Source organism: Lonchura striata, chromosome 10 (genome assembly GCF_050655825.1).
Source record: "Lonchura striata isolate lonStrDom1 chromosome 10, ASM5065582v1, whole genome shotgun sequence".
NCBI classification, from domain to species: Eukaryota; Metazoa; Chordata; class Aves; order Passeriformes; family Estrildidae; genus Lonchura; species Lonchura striata.
Genome location: NC_140712.1, coordinates 15,282,430 through 15,303,599, shown reverse-complemented (window position 1 = coordinate 15,303,599; position 21,170 = coordinate 15,282,430). Strand labels below are relative to the sequence as shown.

General features: G+C 43.3%; 1 protein-coding gene across 3 annotated transcripts in view; it reads right to left on the bottom strand.

Annotated features, from left to right (window-relative positions):
• The window catches only part of LOC110474267 (high affinity cAMP-specific and IBMX-insensitive 3',5'-cyclic phosphodiesterase 8A-like), a 163,715-nt gene that overhangs the window by 136,259 nt on the left and 6,286 nt on the right, over window positions 1-21,170 (bottom strand). The window contains exon 3 of one of the 3 annotated variants that reach the window (XM_085588841.1): window positions 18,240-18,709. In XM_085588841.1, coding sequence (XP_085444967.1) covers window positions 18,240-18,305 — 66 coding nt within the window. In that variant the 5' untranslated portion in view covers window positions 18,306-18,709. Of the gene's footprint in view, window positions 1-693; window positions 2,522-9,659; window positions 9,844-18,239; window positions 18,710-21,170 lie in introns of those variants that run through there. The other 2 variants (XM_085588842.1, XM_085588843.1) reach the window with 2 other exon arrangements.

Genomic DNA, 21,170 nt, shown 5'->3' with positions numbered 1-21,170 from the left:
TTCCCACAAGCTGAATCTCCTCTACACTTCTGCTTTTGGGGAGTTTCGGAGCAAACCATTCCACACATTGCCTTTACAGTGAATTAACGTAACCAAGTCAAAATAATCACTCTTAAATTCACTACCACAACAAGTATACCAGCTTGGACAAAGCAAGTGAAGATATATCCACCTCCTTGCACTCTTGGAAGTTCACTGGGCAAGTGTCAGAGTCGTTTGAGAAGGTCAGGATCATACCATGCACATGAAATCTCTTCAGACCCCATGCAGACTGCTTCCCTCTTGCTCAGCTGGTATAAACACCTAAAAGTCACATTGTCCTTTTGACAGTCTTGGGCACCAAAAGAACTAACCACTTTTTAAAATAAAGCCGAGTCTTTAGGACTTCAAAAATCTGATCTAAATTGATTATCCTTTTAGAAGGAAACTAAGTAACTCTGCATTTCACAGATTCACAGGGGAAAAGCTATGTGGCCTCTTAGGAGGGGGGGTAAATTGAGAAGAAGAAAAAAAAGTATGTACATAAGATGGCTGTTCTAAGATAATCTCACAATAAAAGTTTTTTCCAAACACAGCCACATTTCTTTTCCAGGAGGAACAGCAAATCTCAGAAAAATCAGTCTTTCTCTGGGGAGAAATACACATATTCAAGAAAAAGATATTTCAAGAGAGGACAGTTTAAACTGAGCTTACCTAGTGCAGGCTGCACAGACTGGTGCTGCAGAGTGGCAGGCAGTGATGGCAGCTGGGTGGAACACTGTGACTCAGCTGTGCCTGGCTCTCCAGAGGATCAGTTCTGGGCAGCATGAGGATTATTCCCCACATCCTGCACCCAGAGCTGCCACCTTACTTGATCACTCAGTGCCCTGACTCACCCTTACATCACACACAGGTGAGCAAACCTTGCTGCTCACTGCCACCCAGGGGGAATTTTTAGGAAGTTCTGGGAGAGGGATATCAGGAAACTCTTACCTACTCGTGCAGGTTTTCTCTAAAAATAGCAACAGTTATCCTGGACTTACACCTGTCACTGATTAAACAAGACCTCTTCAGGTCTCTACCAAACCCCCACAGAGACTGAAAAAGGAGAGATAGAGCAGGCCCTGTACAGCTGCAATTAATTGAGTATTAGGCAGAAGCCCAGACTCACAGCTGAAACTCTGGGTTCAGCTGCAAGGTATTTCACTGATTGTGTAATGATAATCAAAAATAAAAATTAAAGAAGCAAATAGCAATATAGCAAATTCCATTCCTTATAGCATTTCCATTCAAGTTTTTATTAATGCTATAAGCTCAATAATGGAAAACAGTTAGTATATAAGGGCTACTTTGGAAGCATTCTGCTCAGAGACAAACTGTGGGTGCACATACTTCAACTTCTTTCAGATGGATGCTGTTTTTTATAAAACAAACCAGAAAAATACCAACTCTTCTGACTGTCAGCTCAGGCTGTTGAACATTTAAGAATGGAAAAGGGCATTAGCCTACAATGACAGTTAAAGGTTTTTCATCATTGTTTGAATTACCTGCAAAATAACACACTCACAGGGAAATCACTGACACACAGGTTTAAATTAGACTTCAAGTGCTTTGTAAAACACATTCATTTTACATACTTAGTTTTGCTGGCTGTGTTGGCTGCTTCTTAACATGGGGAAGAGAAAAATGAAATTATCACCCAAAGTTGGCTCTGGGATACCAAGGACCCTGAGAAAGGGCCTGGGCAGAGTGGGCAGCTGCGGTGCCAGGAGCTCATCCTGACAGCAGCATAATGGCATCACCTCACTGCAGCCCTCTGTACTACATGAGGAACATACACATACTCAATCTTTTCTCCTGGCAGCCCTCATTTCTACTTCTATATTTTTCTTTTAAATTTCCTCACTCTTTTGTCACATAACACATTTTCATTGTTTTAATATAGGACCCTTTTGATATTATCAACACACTAAGAATTACAGTTCTATTTTCCCATCTGAGGCATTTATCTGGTGCTGCTATTTGAGCTGCCCTAATTAGGGCAGATTGATCCCACCTTTATCCCAATGTAGCATTTTGAGTTAGATCTTTGTATTTAAAAAGCACTGGGCTTCCCAGAGGCAGTGGGATTTTCTGAATCTGCAATATCTTCTCCCATGCAATGAACTCATCAGACAAAGAATAGATGGAGAGATGAAGACTGCAAAAATTATATGAGTAAGAGAAAATAAATTAAGCAGGACTTCTCTACACAGAGACTGAAGTAAAAATAAAAAATTCTTTGCAGTGCTGTAGATTTCAGATAAAACCTAAATCCCCAGACCAGCTTCCTGTCAGATATAAACTGCATGTACTTTGGCCATTTTCTCATCAGTTTAAAGCCAGCATCATATTTGTTACAACTACAGCATATTTACTGATGAAAGCCCTCTGAAAAACACTTTGGGAAGAGAAACAGAATTTTATCAGACTAAATTCACATTGCACCATGTTTTTTTCACTAAATTTCTGCCCCCTGTATTATTGAAATAAACCTAAGTTAGCTCCCACATCACAATATTCTTCAAAAAAAGAAAAAATAAAGGCAGGAATTACCCAGCTCTTCCTCCACTTGAGGAGAATGTGAACTTCTGATAAAAAGTTTACTTTAGTTGCTCTGCCAAGTGCTAGGCCCAGAAGTGGGGAGGATTAATAACAGGAATGGGCTGGAGACACGTGATTGAGTTAGCCGTGTTTGCAGTTCAGCTCCTTAGCAAGGTACAGCCTGACCTTAGGTGACTGTGGCTAAAAGGAACAATTATGGAGCTCAGCAGTGGAAAAAAAGGTAAAACAAAAACAGACAGACCGGAGCCATATAACTAAAAGAATTTAAAGTGTTCAGCTAAATTAGGCACATTAGGTTAGAATACATTACATCCAAGCTTTATTAACCACTTCAGTGAGAAAAGAACTTCAGAAAATATTATAGAAGCCATGGATTTCTTCTAGAACAGATGCTGTACTGCTTCCTTTTATCTCTTAATAACAAATAAAAGTAAAATTTATTTTATCTAAAGTTACATGGCCCTATCACAGACATACTGGAACACATCATAAATACTAGTTGATTTATGATTCTAATTCCTTAGAGATGGGAAAATATTGAGTGATTTGCTCTTAATGACCTGGGAAGTATTTGTCATTGCCCAGAAGCAAGGCTGTAATCTGACCTCTTTCATCAGTCTCCACCTTTTGAAGCTTCAGTGGTTTCTGGGAAATCCTATATTTAAGACAGTTAGTATAGCCAAGTAAAATTCTGTATTTTTCAAGTGCAACATAACATATGATTGTGCAGCAACACTTTGCCTCTACTAGAGACAGCACATCTTGATCTGCACCAGGGAAAAAGCTTCAGCTGACTAATGATCATCTAAAAGGCTTTTAAAAAAACAGCTTTCTGATAAGACTGCATTTCTCTGAAGGTCAGTTTATCAGGAAAATGCTAGTAACAGTCAAGTGAGATGACATTTGGTGTAGCAAATGTCTCCCAGCTTTTTTACTAATGGGGAACCACTGCAGAAAAAGGAGTTGATGGCTGTGGAGACACATGCAGTGAGTTTATTCATATCTCACTGGTATTTGGGGAATAACCTGACACTTTTGAGGAAGCTCAGAAACCCGGAAAGAACCTTTACACAGCTCTACAAGGAAACAATTCTCATCTCCATCTATTTTCTTAACTCTGCTTGTTTAAAAGACTTCCTAATTCTTGTTTGAGTAGGGAACTATTGGCATTTTCTGTATATCAGTTCAGTTCCTGTTCAAGGGGGCCTTGGAGAGCAGCATTCCTGGTGGGATGGAGAGCAGGACCAGAGGTGTGCTGGTGTGCTCTCTGCAGCCAAACCTGGAATGTTTGAGTGCTGTACCCAGGCAAGGAGTTCTTGGACCAGGAGCAACTCCACTGAAGATGATTTTGGTTCTCCCTGTGATGTCTTTCAAATGCTGTTTGTGGGCACAGAAAAACACCAGAGACATGGCTTTGGGATGCAGTCATCAAACACAGGCATCCTGGGACACTCACAGATGCCCACTGCAAGCCACAGAACATAGGCCTGCTGCCTGCTGATCTGCTTTGGGGAAAATTGCTAGGATTGAAGGAATTTATTTTGTTCTGTACTTCAAGGGCCTCCCGTGGGCAGGCGGGCGGGCCGGATGCAGCTGGAGCTCTCCCTCCCTTTCCTGGTGCACGGGGCAGTCAGGGAGGCTGAGCACGGCTGTCCAGGGCCTGGGATGGGTCACTGCACTGCCTGGGAGATGGCAATCGGGGGGAGAATCCCCAACCCTTCCACAGCCCAGCCAGGCAGGCAGGAAACTGCTGGGTGGCACCCCCAGACCCCACTTCTTCCCACTTAAAGCAGCTATTTAGTCCTCTTTTGGAGTGTGCTTCATGAGTGTTGAATTGTATGAGTTTAGAACTGGGCTTAGCTAGCCACAGTGGATGGACCTTGACAAAGAGCTTTTAAGCCTCCTCAGTGAAGACAGCTGGTATTTTAAGAACAGGTTAGGGCATGACAATAGCTCCTTGCACTGGTACAACTGGTTACTGACTGTAATTCTCAACAAAGATTCATACAATAGCTTCATGTAGCCATAAAATTGAATAGATTTATAATAAAATTCAGTGTTACCTGTGAAGGCAAGACAATGCAATGCATTAGCTGGGGTTGGGAAGCTAATTTCACTGTGCATGGCTCCCTCCTCACATAACCTGCTATGATGGAGGTCAGCTCATCCTCTTGGATATCCATCCTGTCTCAGTCAAACAAGAAAGTACTGTGACCTGATCCAACCCATCAAGCCCTGATCCAAACAGGAGACACAAGGCAAAGGGCTTCTATATAAGGAAAAAAAAAGGAGCTGGTGGAGTTCAGAAAAAAAAAAGCAGGATCAAAAGGAGTATTTTGTAGCACAGTTGAACCCGTCAACACAGCCTGCACAGTGCCATCTTTGGCACATTATCCCACAGTATAAGAACAAAGCTAGATCCAAAAAGACAATTAAAAGGAAACCACACTATCTAGACAGGACATCTCTTCTGCAGAGCACTAATGATTAACCTTTGGAAACCACAATAATTTATCATGGAAGTAAAAACTACAGTGAAACCCAAAGATCATTGACATGAACCAGAAGTAGCCTCTGGGAGATGTCCTGCCTGCAGGAAAGCATTCAAATATGTACAGGACGTAGTCAGGGTCTGGGTATATAATTATGTTTTGAAAACAAATAATGTTGCACCTTAAACAGAAAGGAAACTCCCGTGAGATGAAGCTTGAATACTCCCTGGATTATACCCTGAGACAGCTCTTAACATACAATGAAGGAATCACCACAGTCCAGTTTTAGGGAGTCCCTCAGAAAATGCAAACAAGCAAGGTTAGGTAACAGAATAGTGTTTGAGCTTGGGATCTCTGCAGAAAGCATGAGCTCTCTTTTACTGTAAATAGTGTGATCTGGTCTGACCAGTGGCTGATTGCATAGCACTGTGTCTTGTTAGCTCACCTCTGGCCATAACAGGCAGTCGTCACTTGCATGGAAAGGAAAACAGAAGTTAATGGACTAATTCATCCAACTTGTGTTTAAAAATCCCTCACTGCCCATGACTCCCAAGTAAACTATAAAGAAAGGGATCTGATTCCCCTGCATGACTGACTTTGAGCATACACACAATGCTGCCTGGTCACAAGGTTATCTTGGATGTAAAGCCACTGTGCACTGGCCACTACCTCTACTTACATCCATTATAGGAACCACTTGTATCATATGCACCTTGCTTCAGTGTGCAAGACATTTGGTTCCCAAAAACACGATTAGGATGGCTGGAGTAACCACTAACCAGACATGCTGGAATGCCTAGAAGTGTCCAGGATTAGTCATTTGGCAGCAGTCTTGAGGAAATGTAGCTTTACATATCCCACTCTGGACAGAGGGTTTAGTGCTCAGGCCCTTCTGGCAGGTCTGAACCTGACTCCTTCCCTCGCAGAACACAGCACAGCTTGGATCAGCTGTGGCTCTGACAGCTAGAGCTGGGATACAGCTGCCACAAAAATCTGGATCACTCACTTTGTCAAATCTGTCTCCAGAATATTATTTACTTCACCAAAAGAAAGAAACCCAAACCAAAACAAACCCTATTTCTATGCTTGGCCTTGGTTTTTATTTTTTCTGGATAATTTCAGCTTCTGTGTTTGTCAACTGAAAGGAAAACTCGTGTCACATACTCATGGGTCAGAAATCTGGTGGGTGTTTGTATATTATACAAGAGGTCAAAGATTGGAGAAGTTTCATTCTAACCTGAGGACAACAAAACAAGGTTACTGAAGAGCAGTGTGGCTGCTCATCAGCTGTACACATGCAGGCAAATGCAAGATTGCATTTAGGTGCCTCAGTGCTGGCAGGACTGAGCTGCAGATGCTTTTTTCACTGGAATTTGATGCAGGTCTTGCATGCACCTTCTTGTCAGGAGGGCTGACACCTGCCCCTCAGTGCAGGGATCCAGTCCCCTCTGTGTAAGGTGAGCTGCTCCTGTGGGAACTCAAAATGTCTCTCAGACATTTTTAGAGGTTCCTGGCCTTGGTCAGAAGCATTCTAGACCCCGTCAGGCAGCTGGAAACAGCTGTGATTTTGAGTTTGAGCCATGGAATGAATTACCAACTTTGAAGGTGGAACAAGCAGTCACAAAGGGTTAGATAGTATAGTAAATGTAGCTACAAAGTAGAGGGGAAATTTTTTTAGTATTGTACAGGGGGATTTTAGCACATGTACAGGGGGGTTTTTACTTTGTACATGGGAGTCAGAAGTTCTAAGATGGAGGAAAGTGGGCTGATCCTGTTCTTCCTCTTTCTTCTTCCTTACCTCCATGTTCTTGGTGATGTTGGCACTCACAGATTGGTTTAGAGTAGAAAAGCACTTGGTAATATAGGTAGTAGGTATTGGGGAATAATTGTAAACATGTTATACGTAATATATCTTATAAAAGATAGCAGCAGCCCTGGGTGGGGGGAGAGAGAAGAAGACACTGGACAGTCAGGGTGTCAGGAGTGTGTGTGTGTCTCTGCCTGGGCCGCTGATCAAACAGCCACAGCCCGAGAACATAATCTGTTAGATAACTAGCAATAAATCGTCTTGAGACCGAGCAACAAGAGACTGCGGAGCTTTTCTTTGGGAGCACGGGTTGGAGGAGAGCCTTTACCACCACTCGAGACCCCAAACCAAACCCGGGGTTCTCACATGCTCCCAGGCCACATCCACGCCAGGAACTGTGCCCAGCACAGAGCCTGTGCCTCTGAGCAGCCAGCACAGCCAAACCCTCCCAAGGAGCACGGCCAGAGCAGCCTGTGCTGGCCCGGGCTCAGCCTCCTGACCCTCAGAAGGACCACGCTGCTTGAGCCTAGTGCTGGCTGAGCAGAATGAGCCCCACTGCTCCGGAGCAGGAATGCTCCCCATGAGACCACAAGCCCGGGCATCACACCATTGTGCAGGGTGCCATGGCCTGAGCGTCTCTGCTCAGGGCTGCAGAGAATGAACCAGTTAAAACACGCAGGAACCAGCAGCTGCCCTGGTTTTCACATACGGAGCTGCAGAGCTGGTGCCAAGGACTCCTGCACCCAGGAGTGCACAGATGATATTGCTCCTTCCATGTGTGACATTCATGGGGCATTCCTACGGTGAAAGAAACCAGCACGGCCGAATGGATGAATGGAAAAACGAATGGCTTCAAGTTGATTTAAAGGAGATATTTAGTCATGCATGGGAAGGAAAAGAGAGAATAAGTGACCAAAATAGAATGAAGCAATTGGAAACAGCTGATGTTTGATGAAAGGAAAGATATTTTCTGGGGTGAGAAATTTAAAAGCCTTGAGTATTTTCAAAGGGCAAATTATTCATGAGTTTTTAATCCTTTAAATAGTGCCAGGTTATCCAGAATCCACTCCAGAAATGTTTCTGAAGCAGTTTATTCTAGAACTAAGCCAAAACCTTCAGCCAACTCTGGAAATTCTTATTTAGAGTCAGACTAACATATTGTGAGCTCATGTCGCTGTTGGAAAACTGCTCCAGCTGAAAGCATGAGGGAATAGTTTTGCTAAGGAACTCCGAAGTTCAAGCCTATTTTTTTTTTTAATTTACAATAAGAAAAGGCAGGAAAGGGAATTAAAATACTTGATAAAAGAAAAAAAATTATAGAAGGGCTGAGTTACATTTTCTGAGATTCACTACTGTCTTTCCATTTCACAAAGATTGGACAAGTTTCATGCTGTACTGGAAGTGAGGGGTTTCCTTTCCATGAGGTTGACATTAGGGCAGTTCTCATTCAGAGGTGACAGTTCCACAGTCCTGACCCACAGCACTTTGTGACTACAAATGGGACAAATGCAATTGTGTTGCTCCAGCCAGTGTCCAAGTCACACCAATTACCATCAAACATCTGCCAAAATGACAGCTCAGACAGTGCACTCAGCCCAGCCAGTAGGAACTCAGGTGTCAAACCCCACAGGGCACCATGGGGGACACTGCCATAGGCACCAACAAATGGATTTCACAATGCAACCTTTTTTTTAGGCTTTGTGTAAGCTTTTAGGTACATCCAAGTCTGAGGCATCCTAGTCATTCATGTTTCTGCATCCTCAGCTGTTCTTTATGTGCTATGAACATTTTGCATTTCTTTCAGTTTTGGTCTGCTTTTTATTTTAACTTGGCAAAAAAAAGTTACTGGATAAATGACAGACACTACCTTGTGCCTTTAGTAAATCATTGGCAGACATGGGTGAGTATTTGGAGATGAGAGGAACGCAGTTTAGTGGTGGACTTGTTGGTTTTATGGCTGGACATGATGATCTTAAAGGTCTTTTCCAACCTAAATGACTCTCTGATTCTATGTATGGACACAGGTAGGAAGCCAACCAGACAGTATATTACTACCTTTTATAATAAATGCTAATGTTTTTCTCCCATGAATGTCCACATCTTTTTAAGTCACAAGTGTGCTGTAATAAGCAAATATAAAGTCAAACACTTGTGGTTATATAAAGCTATGTGGAAGAAGAAAAGAGAAGCTATGTGGAATCTATGACACCTGGATTTCTGCAGGGAGTCTCTAGATAGAATACATTGCCAGCCTAGCACAGAGGACATAGATTTCCCAAATAGAAGCCTAAGAAAATAAAAACCAGTAAATACAAAGTTGATCACAAAATACAGTATGGGAACACAGATCTGTTTAGAAATTCAAGCCAAATTTGGGAAATTAATGTGGACACAGATAAAAATTCAAACCAGGAATGTATAGCATATTCAAATATGCTTCGAGCAGAGGGGTTGAACCAGATGATCTCCAGTGTTCCCTTCCAACCTCAACTATTCTATGGTTCTGTGCAATGTTTTGCTTTGGTATTTTCTAAATTAAATGGGTGGGGTTTGATTTTTCTTTTCCAAAATGAAAGGGGACAAACAGAAACCGCTTATAAAGCAACTGCAGGCATTTTGTTTGGGACTGAATAAAAACATTTTACAAAATTTAAGAATTTTCCTCCTAAGCCTCCTCAATTTTCTCCAAAGCAATCTCTACTTTTAGTTTCATTAGACCTATGTTTATATTTCATAGCTGAGGGAGAAGGGTCAGAGAGCAAACAAAAAAAACTCACCATTGATCCAGCTCTGTTCTCAACCCCTATTTTCTTATTCACAGATAAACCCTTTCAGATGTACCCCAGCTCCTTCAGGGCTGAAGGTGCAGAACAGGAATCTCTGCAGCCAACAATAACAAACACTGACATCAACTTTGCATGTTTCCATGGCCATGGTGCCCCAGAGACCTCCTCTTTCATCCACACACTCCTCCCCTCCAAAGCTACCTCATCACCATCTCTCTGAAGCTGGGGAAGGAGGGACAGGTCAGCTACACCCACTTGCCAATAGATTTTGTTCCTAGGGGGAAGAAGAAGATGGGAAGAAAAAAAAAAGGTGCTTCTGTTTTTTAATTCTTTTCCCTCCTTTCTTATTTGCTCGGGTCTTGTCACCTGCCCCATGCTGCTGGTGGAAGACAGGATGTCATTCAAGTGCAGAGAAGCAGCACAGGGAGCACTGTTGCACAACCAGCAGCCACCAGGATCACGCTGCTGTCCCCAGGGCAGCACGGGCAAAACGGAGCAATATTTTCCGATAAACACTAAAACCACTTGCAGTTAAGCCTTGTGCTTAGTCTGGCACGGGAGTACATGACACTGGTAGATCAACCACACCAGAGAGTGACTCGGGTCCATTTGGGGTCAATGACAGCTTCAGCCAGCCACATGCTCGTGGCCAGCACTGCAAAAAGTGCTGCAGAGGCTGGATGGGACTGACAGGAGGGGAACTCCCAGGAACAACCAAGGGCAGAGGGAAAAAATATCCCAGGCCTCTACTACAAGCACAAAGGAGTTTTACCACTTCTAGGAGGGAGTTTGGGATTGGTACAAATGGGGGAACCGTCAAAGAGTGAGGAAAATACCAGCCTTAGGGAGGGGAGGCAGTGGAGCTCAGCTCATCATATCAGCACTTGTTTGTTCATGCAGCAACCCTTCAGCACAAAGAAAAGCAAATGTCCATTATAATCTCTCATTTCTGAACTAGTCTCTTGCATATTAATTCCTATTGACTGACAAGTGGAACAGCACACATCGATCATCTTGTTAATCAGGTATTCTTGCGGCAATGCGTGATGCAGTTTAAATAAGCCAGGTTAAGTTCCTTGTGTACACAAGGAAGCTATTATAAGAAAATGTAATGATGAAACCACTTTTTTCAAGAAGCAAACAGAGCTTGAGCACCTTATATGCTTTGGAAAATTTTACTTCATTTATATCATTTTTCATGACCTTTTGCTTAGCATGACATGGTGTTGTTCCCCAGCTGTGACCAGTTTGGCTTGAAAGTCAAGATTTTGCAAGCCTGACTAGTGAAATCTCCTGAGACTCTAAGCTTTCAGGGAGCTCAGTACCTACTTTTGAGGGAGTATCTCTTCTATATAGTGCATTTTGGTAGTTCAAAATGATGACCACTCCTGATGTTATTGCTCAGATGCACAACAGTTCTTGGCAGACAGGACTGCTCAGTTACTGTGGTCCTGTAGAAAAAGGTCCTTCCTCCCCATGGCACCCATGGAGGAGACACCAGCACTGCCACAGAGGAAAGCACTGGTAACAAACAAAGCTACCCAGCCCCAGCTGTGCACCCCACTGCTCAGCTGACCCTGTTGCCCAACCTCCCAGCACAATTATATTTACAAAAGCATCTGATTTGCAGAAACAGTGCTCAGTCTCAGCTCCTGCTGGTATCTGTGGAGACTACACACACTGGGATATTGAAAAATCAGTGTGGTTTCACCAGCTTATGCTTCCCCTTACCCATTTTTACAAGGGTGGCTCAACCTCTTAGGGGCCATAACTCCATCTTTATGAAGCCCTCAGATGGGTTTTACTGCAAAACAGTGCTGAGAATGCACATGCACCATTACACCAGGACAATGGCCTGAAGTTAACAATCGCTTCCTGTAATTGTCTGAGGCAGCCTGTAGAACTAAGAATCATCTCATGATAAATCCTTGTTGGTCATTTACCATCATTAATCTATACTGTCAGAATGAATTAGGTGCAGAGGAGCATATTAATTACAATGCAGATGACACTCCAACTTTAATTATCAGAACTTCAGAGGAATCAGTGCCAGTTAATCAAGCTCAGTACCACTGTGGCTGTGGAAGGAAAGTGCTGTTCAGCTGGGGGCACTGACATCCAGCCTGCAGTGATGCCATTCTAGCTTTAGTTTTCCAAATTGCTCTCTATTTCTACCCACGTTAGTCAGGTCTATGGGAACGCTTTTTCCACTGCCTATGACATGCCTTAAATTAGGGGTGACCAGTTCTGTCAATATGTAGTCACCTACCTATATTTATAGAACATTTCATATTAAACAGCAAAAGCTCCCACTGCCTTTTTATGCCTGTTGCATAAAATTTAGCGTTTAACAGCTACTTACTCATTTTACTTACCAGCTAAGTCTACATTTTCACAGGTTGTTGTTTCCATGTCAATATTATTTTATGCCGTTTTCTGGAGGGCTAGGAGTATGGAATAAACCTAAACATCTGAACAGTTTGTAAAGCACTGGCAGAGCAGCTAGCAGTGTTGCAAAGGCCCCCAAATCCCATCAGCCACGTGCAGCCCTCTTGTTATTGTAGGGCCAGAGGCAGAAACTCTCAAAGCCCACCAGATTCCTGCTGACACTCTCGGTGTGAATTGCAGCAGGCAGGCTGACCACTCACTCTGGCTCATACCAGCAGCAGGCTCCTGGGGAGAGCAGGAAAAGCTGTTCTCCACATCTCCTGCAGGCAGGACATGAGGCACTGCCCAGCACAGACACAGCACGGTGGCAGGAATGCGATGCTGAAGCTGTACAGATGCTGTACAGAGCAGGATGCTCAGGGAGGCTGGGGATTTCCACAGCACAGACTTCAGCAAGCTGGGTATGCTCTGCAGAGCCTGGGGGGCTGCACTCCATGCTGCTTCCTGCTGCTGCACACACCTTGTGAAAAACACTCAATTCCTCCTGAAACTGGTGTACAAAATGCAAAAGCCTGAGGAGATCCAAGCAGCCTGTGAAATGTCCTCAAGGAGAACAAACCAAGGAAATAAGGAGTTACAGAAACAAACCAATAAAGTAAAATTACTGTAGGGAATTTAATCACCCAGGAGACAAGAAATTCAAGACTATGGTACCCATGACAACTCCTATTTGTCCACATTGTATGGAACATTAACCTTAACTCCATATGTGGCAACAGAAGAAATTATGGGACATATCAGGTATGAATGCATATTTCATGCACAGGGTACTCTTTGAGGGCTACCGTGGAAGAAATAATTAAATTTCCTGACTGCAAAGCAAGTTCATGCACAAGCAGCTCTTCTGAGACACGAGTGAACATCACCAGACAGAGCTCCCAGCTCACCCCCATGGCTTAGGCAGGGAAGATTCAAGGTCTCAGTTTGGTCTCAGCATCATCTCCTGCCTTCTGGCTTCTGGCTGCTCTTCAGACTTTGTTTTGAGAATTGCCATGTGTTGATTTAGGAAATGTGATGTTTCTTTCAGTTGTTGGGTCAACAAGGATTCTGCATTTCTTGTATGTTTTCCTTTTGAGCAACTAAAGCAACATTCATCCTTCAACAAGGCAGAAGTCCAGTTCCTGCTGGGTGATCAGTTTACTCGAATGCGAGAACCAGATTATTGCTGAGTTAGACAGCAAACAACTTATCAAAACCTGAGAGAGTTTTGCACTTGTCTTGAACTGAATTTTAACCCCTGGCTGGATACTGTGGAGTCAGATTACTTATAGAAAGAGCCAAAACCAAAGCAGCCAGATAGACAGCAGCTCTCTGGGTGGAACAGCTGTCCCTAAAGTCTCAATTTTCACATGATCTTAGACAATTGCTGACTGGTATATCTATTGTTGCTAATATTTGGAAGACAAGATTTATGAATATAGAAACAAATAGCAAAAGTATAGCAGCTGAGAAAACTAATTGCAATCAGGTGAGAAGGGAGGCTATTGAAACAAGGGTTTTTTAACAATAAAAGTTAATTCTATCTTTTGCCACTGCCAGAGGACACAGAAGCAGACAGTCTGCCTGGTTATGACCTATCACTAGCTGACTCTGGAAGTACCATATGCTGTTTCCTCTTCAGACAGCTAAACCCACATCCCAGCGTCTCCCACATGGAATTTTGCAGCAGGAGCAGGGCCAGATGCTAATCCAGCCCATCACTCTTAATGAAGTGATTTAACACATCCACGGCACCAACCAGGTCTGACCTCTGTCACCACTTCACAGGCAGCTGGATGATGCCAACACCCAGCCATGCTCCCAGAGGGGCTGCTGGAGCCAGGGCAGCAGCACTGCACTCCCCAGGGCAGGCTCAGGTGCCCCGGGGTGCTGCTGCCTTCCCAGGCTCCCATCCCTGCTCGCTGCCCTTGGGGTGCTCCTGCTCTGCCCAGTTTGGCTCTCTGCAGGGCCAAGGAGGGAGCAGCTTCACACAGGGAAACTCTTCCCAAGCAGCAGGATCTTCAGGCAGCACCTCTGGCCAGAGGGCTTCCATCCAGTGGTTTTGCACATATTTAACCGAGTCATGGCCACATTTATTTAGCAGCAATTCAAGGTGAGGGGATCTCCCACTATGAAAAAGGTTGGGGTTTCTTTCACCTGCACTTCAAAATAAGAGTGTTCCCATGAACTCCCTCTGCCAGGAAAGCATCTCAGGGCTGTCCCAGCCCCCAGCCAAGCCCAGCTGAAGGCATGGCTGGGACAAAGAGCCCAAATACAGTCTGCACAGCCTGGTTCACACTTGTAGCCTGGACACGTGGTGAGCAGAAAGCAGCAATGCCTCTCCATGGCTGACCTACTTAGAGGTCAGGCTTGCCCAGGGGCTCTGAACCGTGTCCTGTGGGCTGCTCACCACTCAGATATGCACTAGTTCACATTCTGCTCACCCTCCTCTTTCTTGCTGAAGTCCCTGAAAACCTCAGAGTCAGCTCTGAAACAAAGGCTGATGGCCCCTCACCAGCAACAGCTCACTGGTTTGAAACTCCCCATAGGGCCATAAAAGCCAAAAAGAAACCAATTTACAGGAAGGAAAAAAGTATGAGGCCTTCTTGTAAATACCCACTGAGGGCAGCACCAGAAGGGTGCCAGGGTTAGCCCAGCTGATCAAGAGCCATGTCATAACACCAGCATCCTTCATGCAACCTCCTGCTCCAGGGAAGGAGAGAACTCCCAACAGCAGTTTTTCCCTTTGCTCTTGGAGGCACAGCAGGGTTTTCATCACTATTGCAAACCCCAAACCAGTTTTAGGAGGGCTGGGCTGAAATCACCAACCTCACTTCCAGAGAGTGGTTAATAGCCTTGGACTCTTCTCAGTGTGTCTTAAATATGAGCTGCTCCTCAGCAGGGAGAAATCAGGATTTGATGCTGCACAGAAATTAATAGCTGAACAACACAAGTCTTGAGGAGTGGCTCTGCATGTGTTTTCACAGAAGTCATGGCAGGTTCTGGAAACCACCACTAAATCTACATGCTAACCTGAGTTGAGGCAGGTTTGAATACGGCTGAAAAATCCCAGCCTGTGAATGATTTCCACTTCTGAATCTCTGCCCTGCTGTTTATGGAAAGGCAAAGAAGCACAGTGATGAGGTAAATGTGTCTATGAATGCACTACTGTTACCTTCCTACTCTAACAACTTACAGGAATTACTTTAACACCCTTATTTATTGCTAATCAAGCTCAGCACTAGGCAAGGAGAAGGAATAAATTCTGCCATGAAGTTTGTGCTAAGTCATTTTGTCTTCATCACATGAAAGCCATAGCCCAGGCAGTCTTATAGGAAGCCTGTTAATGGCTAGAAATACCCATTTTCTAGGAGTTTGCTTCTTTCTTAGAAGTGCACATTTTAGCCAGCACCACTTCTGTAATTCAGCAAGAGCAGCCTGAGCTGCAGCAGCAGCAAAGTCCAAGCACTCAGCAAGCTCCCCTGAACTCCTGCTTGAAATTTCCTCAAAAGCTGCACCAGCTAATCTTTCCAGCCTGCAGCTACAGAGCAAAGCATAGCTGTGGACCTGTGTCAAAGGTACATTTGTTAACACATTTCCCCTGGAGTGCTAATTAACATTTACATCAAGTACTATGAGAGTGAAAAAGCTTCAACACAAACACACACTGCAGGGAAATGTGGAGAATAGTGTACTGTTTGCCCTTCAGGAGCTGGTGAAAATCCAGTTTGTTTTGTAATCTTGTGTTCTCTAAAATCAGATATTTCTTCAAGTTAATAACTAACCCATTCTTTTTCATTTAAAAACCTGTAAGTGCATTTAGAGTGGTATGAGAAGGCCCTGCTGGCCATGGTGCAAGCCAGCCCATGTGCAGGTCTCCGTGCTCAGCCCGGGCTAACCACAGAAAATGACAGGATTTTATGATTTTATAATAAACATAAACAAAAGAACATCAACACACTTTTGCTTAAGATTCAACCCTCTTAAACTAAACACTAAGATAGGAAACACAAACAGAAATATTTGTAGCTGGATCTTTAATTACCACATTTTGGGATGCTGACAAAAAGCTCTAATGAGTAACACTTGTACCCACAATGAGAGGCAGACAAAGTTATTTGCAAACACAAATTTGCACTTGAAAGATGCAAAGGCAGTTGCTGAAAAGCTGAATTATGAGCTATTCTCAATATTATTTCTCAATATTTTTGGGGAAAAAAATGTGCTGTCACAGTGAAGTAAAAATTTTAAAACTGCAACCAATATAACTAAAATATGGTTGAAAAAATGCTCTACATTTTCCCAGGGCAGGGGGAAGTTTTTCCCATTTTTTAAAGGAAAATGTAGAAAATATCAGGTTCGCAGAAAGAAAATCATATTCTATGAGCCACAAAACAATAGTATGTAAATCCCCACATACTCTGTGAACTTCTAGGCCATGAGAGTGTATGTTGTTATTCAAGATATTCTCTTCTGCCACAACCATGCATCTTGCCCAGGCTCCCATGAATTACAATCTGTGTCTAAAAAAGCACCAATAGGCACACTTGCAGATGTAGCAAAAACTGACTGAGCACACTACTCCCAGAAATCAATTTCTAGCCCTCCACCTTCACAGAAATCAGGATCTGAGATTAACAATATATACTACAAAAACACAGACTTTTTGATTGAAAACTGCTCTAGAGTTCTGTGAACTTATTTTGTTATTGTTGCCAAATATTTGAGGCGAATAATTTTCAGCCTTCATGTTTACAAACTACTCTCATTGTTTTGTCCCTTTTTTTCCTTTTTTTTTTTTTTTTTTGAGTGTTGCTTCTGCCTTTTTAACTGAATATCCAACTTTGTAAACAAAAAATAAGTGTGGCAGGCAGCAAATGCAGCAGCAGTTTTTCAGTTTTTGTCAGACGGGCTGAAGTAAAGGACCCTAAACACTGATGAGAATGACTGGGCAGTGCCCAGGGGGATGCAAGCAGTCAGTGCTGAGATGTTCCAGCAGGACAAGGTGTTTGTGTTTCTTCTGCTTGACCAGCTCTTCAAACTTCTTTTTGTTAGATACACATGTCTGTATTCACTAATAACATTTTTCAACAAGTAGCAAGCACTCAGATATTTTCAGATTTCCAGTTTCCTTAGTTCTCTTAGTTTCCAGTAACTCCTATGAAGAAAAGGCAATTCTGAGCTGAAATCTAAACTGGCACACTTCTGACATGACCTCCCAGAGACTTTTTCTGCATAGTACAAATGTCTGAACTGAAATCCTGGCCTCAGCACAGGCAACAGAAAATCTTCCACCAGTCCCCTCCAAAACTTGTGAAGATAATAAACCCCAGTACTTTTGGAGAAACCAAAATGGAAGTAGAATGTCCAGCTTCCAAAATGCTAATGGTTTAATTTCAAGTAACAGGATGAGATTAATGTAAACAGGCTAACCTGTCCAAACTGGAAATCTTTCAATCAAGCACAGGAATCAACAAGGTGTTTTTTTTCAGGCAGGATGTCAGAGTTACCCCCGTGGTTATGTGTGAGCTGAGGACAATGTTATTACATGAGATCAAATTACAAACATAAGCAAACAGAAAACAATCTCTGAACGTCACTGTTGGGATTTGACAAGAAGCACAGCTGACCCATTCGGGAGGTTGAATGCTCTCAAGCGAGCTCTGGGGGAGGAGGAGGAATTGCTGCTGGACACCGAGTTCCATGCAATTAAATTGTCAATTTGTTTGCCCAAGTTAATGCTTATCTTACCCTATGCTTGCTATGGTTTTACTCAACGTATTTGACCTGCAAATCTTAAAGCAGTGGCTTTGCTAAAATTATATGAAGTTTCTGGATTCTCCAAGCACCTAAAAAAAACCTATTTTGGTCATTTCCACAGCACAGAAACCTACAGTTACTCAGATATTTGAAACTTCCAGTGAGGTGGATGACAGTCGCTTAACCACACACATCACCATTTCATTTCTGTTCCTAATGTTTAGCTCAGCCTTGCTCTAAGGAATTTCTGAAGTTGTTTACAAAGCTGATGCAGAGGTTGCATTCAGTCTGGTCCAAGGGCAATGGTTTACTGAAATCACTTGTAAACAGCAGAAAGATAATATTTTCTGTGACAGAGGGAGGAGGGGGAATGAAAGTTCTCACCTTGCACCAAGGTCCATTAGAGACAGAGCTGGTTTCCAAAATATCTGCTCCTTCATTCTCTTCCATGTCTGATTAGTTGCAAAACTTTGTTCTCCAATGAAAAACATTAAACCACCCTCCAAGCAAAGGCAAAGCAAACCATACAGGCTCCAGTATCCCAGTTTGTGAGAGCCCTGCAATGAGTCACATGTCGGTTTTATGGTCACTGGTCTAATCCAAGGTTGCAGATCCTGGTTCCGTGCTGGATTTCACCGAGCTTGGCCTTTCTTTTAAGCCTTAACAGTTCCTCTTGTCATGCGTTTATCTCCTTCAGCCCTTCCTCGTGGATCCAGGATTTCACATAACTAGTGGCAAACGTTCTCAGCTTCCCAGGTGCCACAGGGGAGCTGCCACTGAGGCTCCGATCATCCCAGGAGCAGCCTGAAGCAGAGTGGAGTACGTGGCCACACCTCTCTGCTGCCAGAGCTGGCCTAGACCATAAAATCAGAATAAGGTCACCCAGCAACCAACGATTCAACGTCACCACAGTAATAAAGCCAACTTACATTCAACTTCTTGCTTGGGTAGATAAATATTTTTATTAGAAGAAAGAAGCCCAGAGAAGATGGCAGGGGGCTGACTGTTCTGAGCTGAGGTGGATAAATTCTGATCGATGCAAAGCTTTCAACAGACATTCATGGGCCACATACAAACCCACCAGGCTCTGTTTGTGAATGCCAGTGGGGTCAAACCCTATTTTTCCCTAAGGATGCATAGACCCTGGACCCCAGAGGGCTGGGTGGTAATGGCCACAGGATATTTTTCACCAAAGATCACAAGTTCCCATCCAGGTGCCTACAAGACTTTCATCTACCACACATGCTCAGTTTAAAAAAGTTCCACTCATGCTCAAAAGTCTCCATAAAATAGGGATGAATTTACAAAATAGCCTCCATTCCCTGCCAGAGTGAGTAAAAATCAGGTCATACCATAAGACTGCATAGAGGAGCTTTCTCAAGCAAATGAAATATTTTGCTCAGGAACAACCAAATACCTGAAGGAGCTCACTCCTTCAGTGACGTTTCTCTCCAAACAGACGTACACGTTAGAGAGAAGGGCTACAATAAATATAAATAAAAGCAGATAACAAATTATCAACCCTCTTTGTTCTGTTTGCACTGTGTATCAGGCAGTGCCACTGCAGATAGCTGGTGCCCTAAAATTTCGAAACCAACTGTGATCTCTGACATCTATTCAAAGACAAACATGGCTTCATTTTCAGGGCAGCCACTTGGTCTGTCTCAGGAAAGGCCTCTCTTTAAAGAAAAAGAGAGGAATCCAGGGTCACTGGCTACTCTGGGAAATTAAGGCCACTTTCCTCCCTTTCTGATATGCAACTTTTCTTTCTATATGGCAGGAAACAATTTTTTTTTTTTTTTTTAGGGGAAGAATGGAACTGTGCAGGAAGATTAAAGTTAATTCTGTTCAAATATAAAATATTTTAATCCAATGCTCATATTGGCAACATCATTAAAAATTAGCCATATAGGAATCTGATTTTTAGACCTCTTTCTGCCACTGATGCACAAAGTGCATGAGTGATTTGGTTAAGATCACATGCTCAATTATCCTCATTATTAGTCACATAGGATTTCATGAGATATTTCTCAGCAATTTTTAAGTATTTTGATATTACATTTTAGCAAAACTGTCAGTAACTGGAAGTGTTTGTCTTGTTGGGACATAATAGTTACAGGTCCTCAAACACTGAGTAGTATCTGACAGAGCCCAGTGTACACATTGCTTGATTATATATTTATTTCAAGGAAGTGAATACAAATGACAAAAAAGGCAAGAATTTTGAGGGCATAGATGTGTCTTTAGGGAGAGAGCAAGGCAAAATGTGAGTGCAGATTTGGAATCCAGCAACTCAGCTTGTCTCTACCATCGATTTTGTGATTTTAAGGGGTAAATTCAAAGCCTTGTGCCTCAGTTTCCCAGCATTAGTACCTTAACCAGCCAACCAGTGGCTGGAGATGTTCAGTATCTTCACAAACTTGCACATCCCTCTACTGACAGGCAGGCTCCTATGATTTGCCCACAGAAACTCCAGGAAAAGCAAAGCTGACTTAGTCCCAGTGCTCCATGGAACCCCAGCCCAGCTTCTCCCAGGGCCCAGCACAAGCCCCGGGCACTGCCTCGTGTCACTGCAGCAACACAGCTGGGCAAGGTTTGTCCCTCTGCAGTCATTCACATGCACTCACTATCCAAACCAGCAGATAGCCAGGTGAGGTGCTCCCTTCCCAGCTAGAAGCTTCTGCTACAAATATTCACCAAGTTTGGATGTTCCTTTCTGTGATTTTGTATGCCAAAGAGCTTTCCCAGCAGAGAAGCCCAGAGCCTCTCAGTCCTGGCTCCCAGGGCACCTCTGGCCAGCCCCCCCTGCCCCGCTGGGGTCAGCTCAGCCCCAGGCAGGCTGGGGGGCAGAACGGGGAGGGGACTGCAGCAATCCTTGCCCCAGTTATTCACAAGGGCTGTCTATTACAGCAGCTTCAAGGACCCTTTTTCCCCCCATTCCTTTAATTCTCTTGGGCCAAAAAAGCTCTGATCACTAATTGCCATTTGAATTTTAAAAGAGAGGGCAAGGGGTCTGCCCAAAATATCAAAATGCTTTGCATTTTGCTTTTTCTCTGGTTTCTCTTTACAGGTCACCCATTTAGTAACATATTAGCTATGTTCCAGAGTAGGCAAACCCAGCCTTCTGAAGTTTGTGCATTAAATACCAGGCAAAAGTTCTGTAACTCATTATCCACATTGGTGTCCATATTATGTCTTCTGCTTTGATGACATTCTCTGACAGTAATTTTCACAGGTTTTTTTTGTTTTGAATTGGCCATTTCCTAATTTAAAACAGCAATCAAAGGAAACACTTTCCACATACACAGCATAACA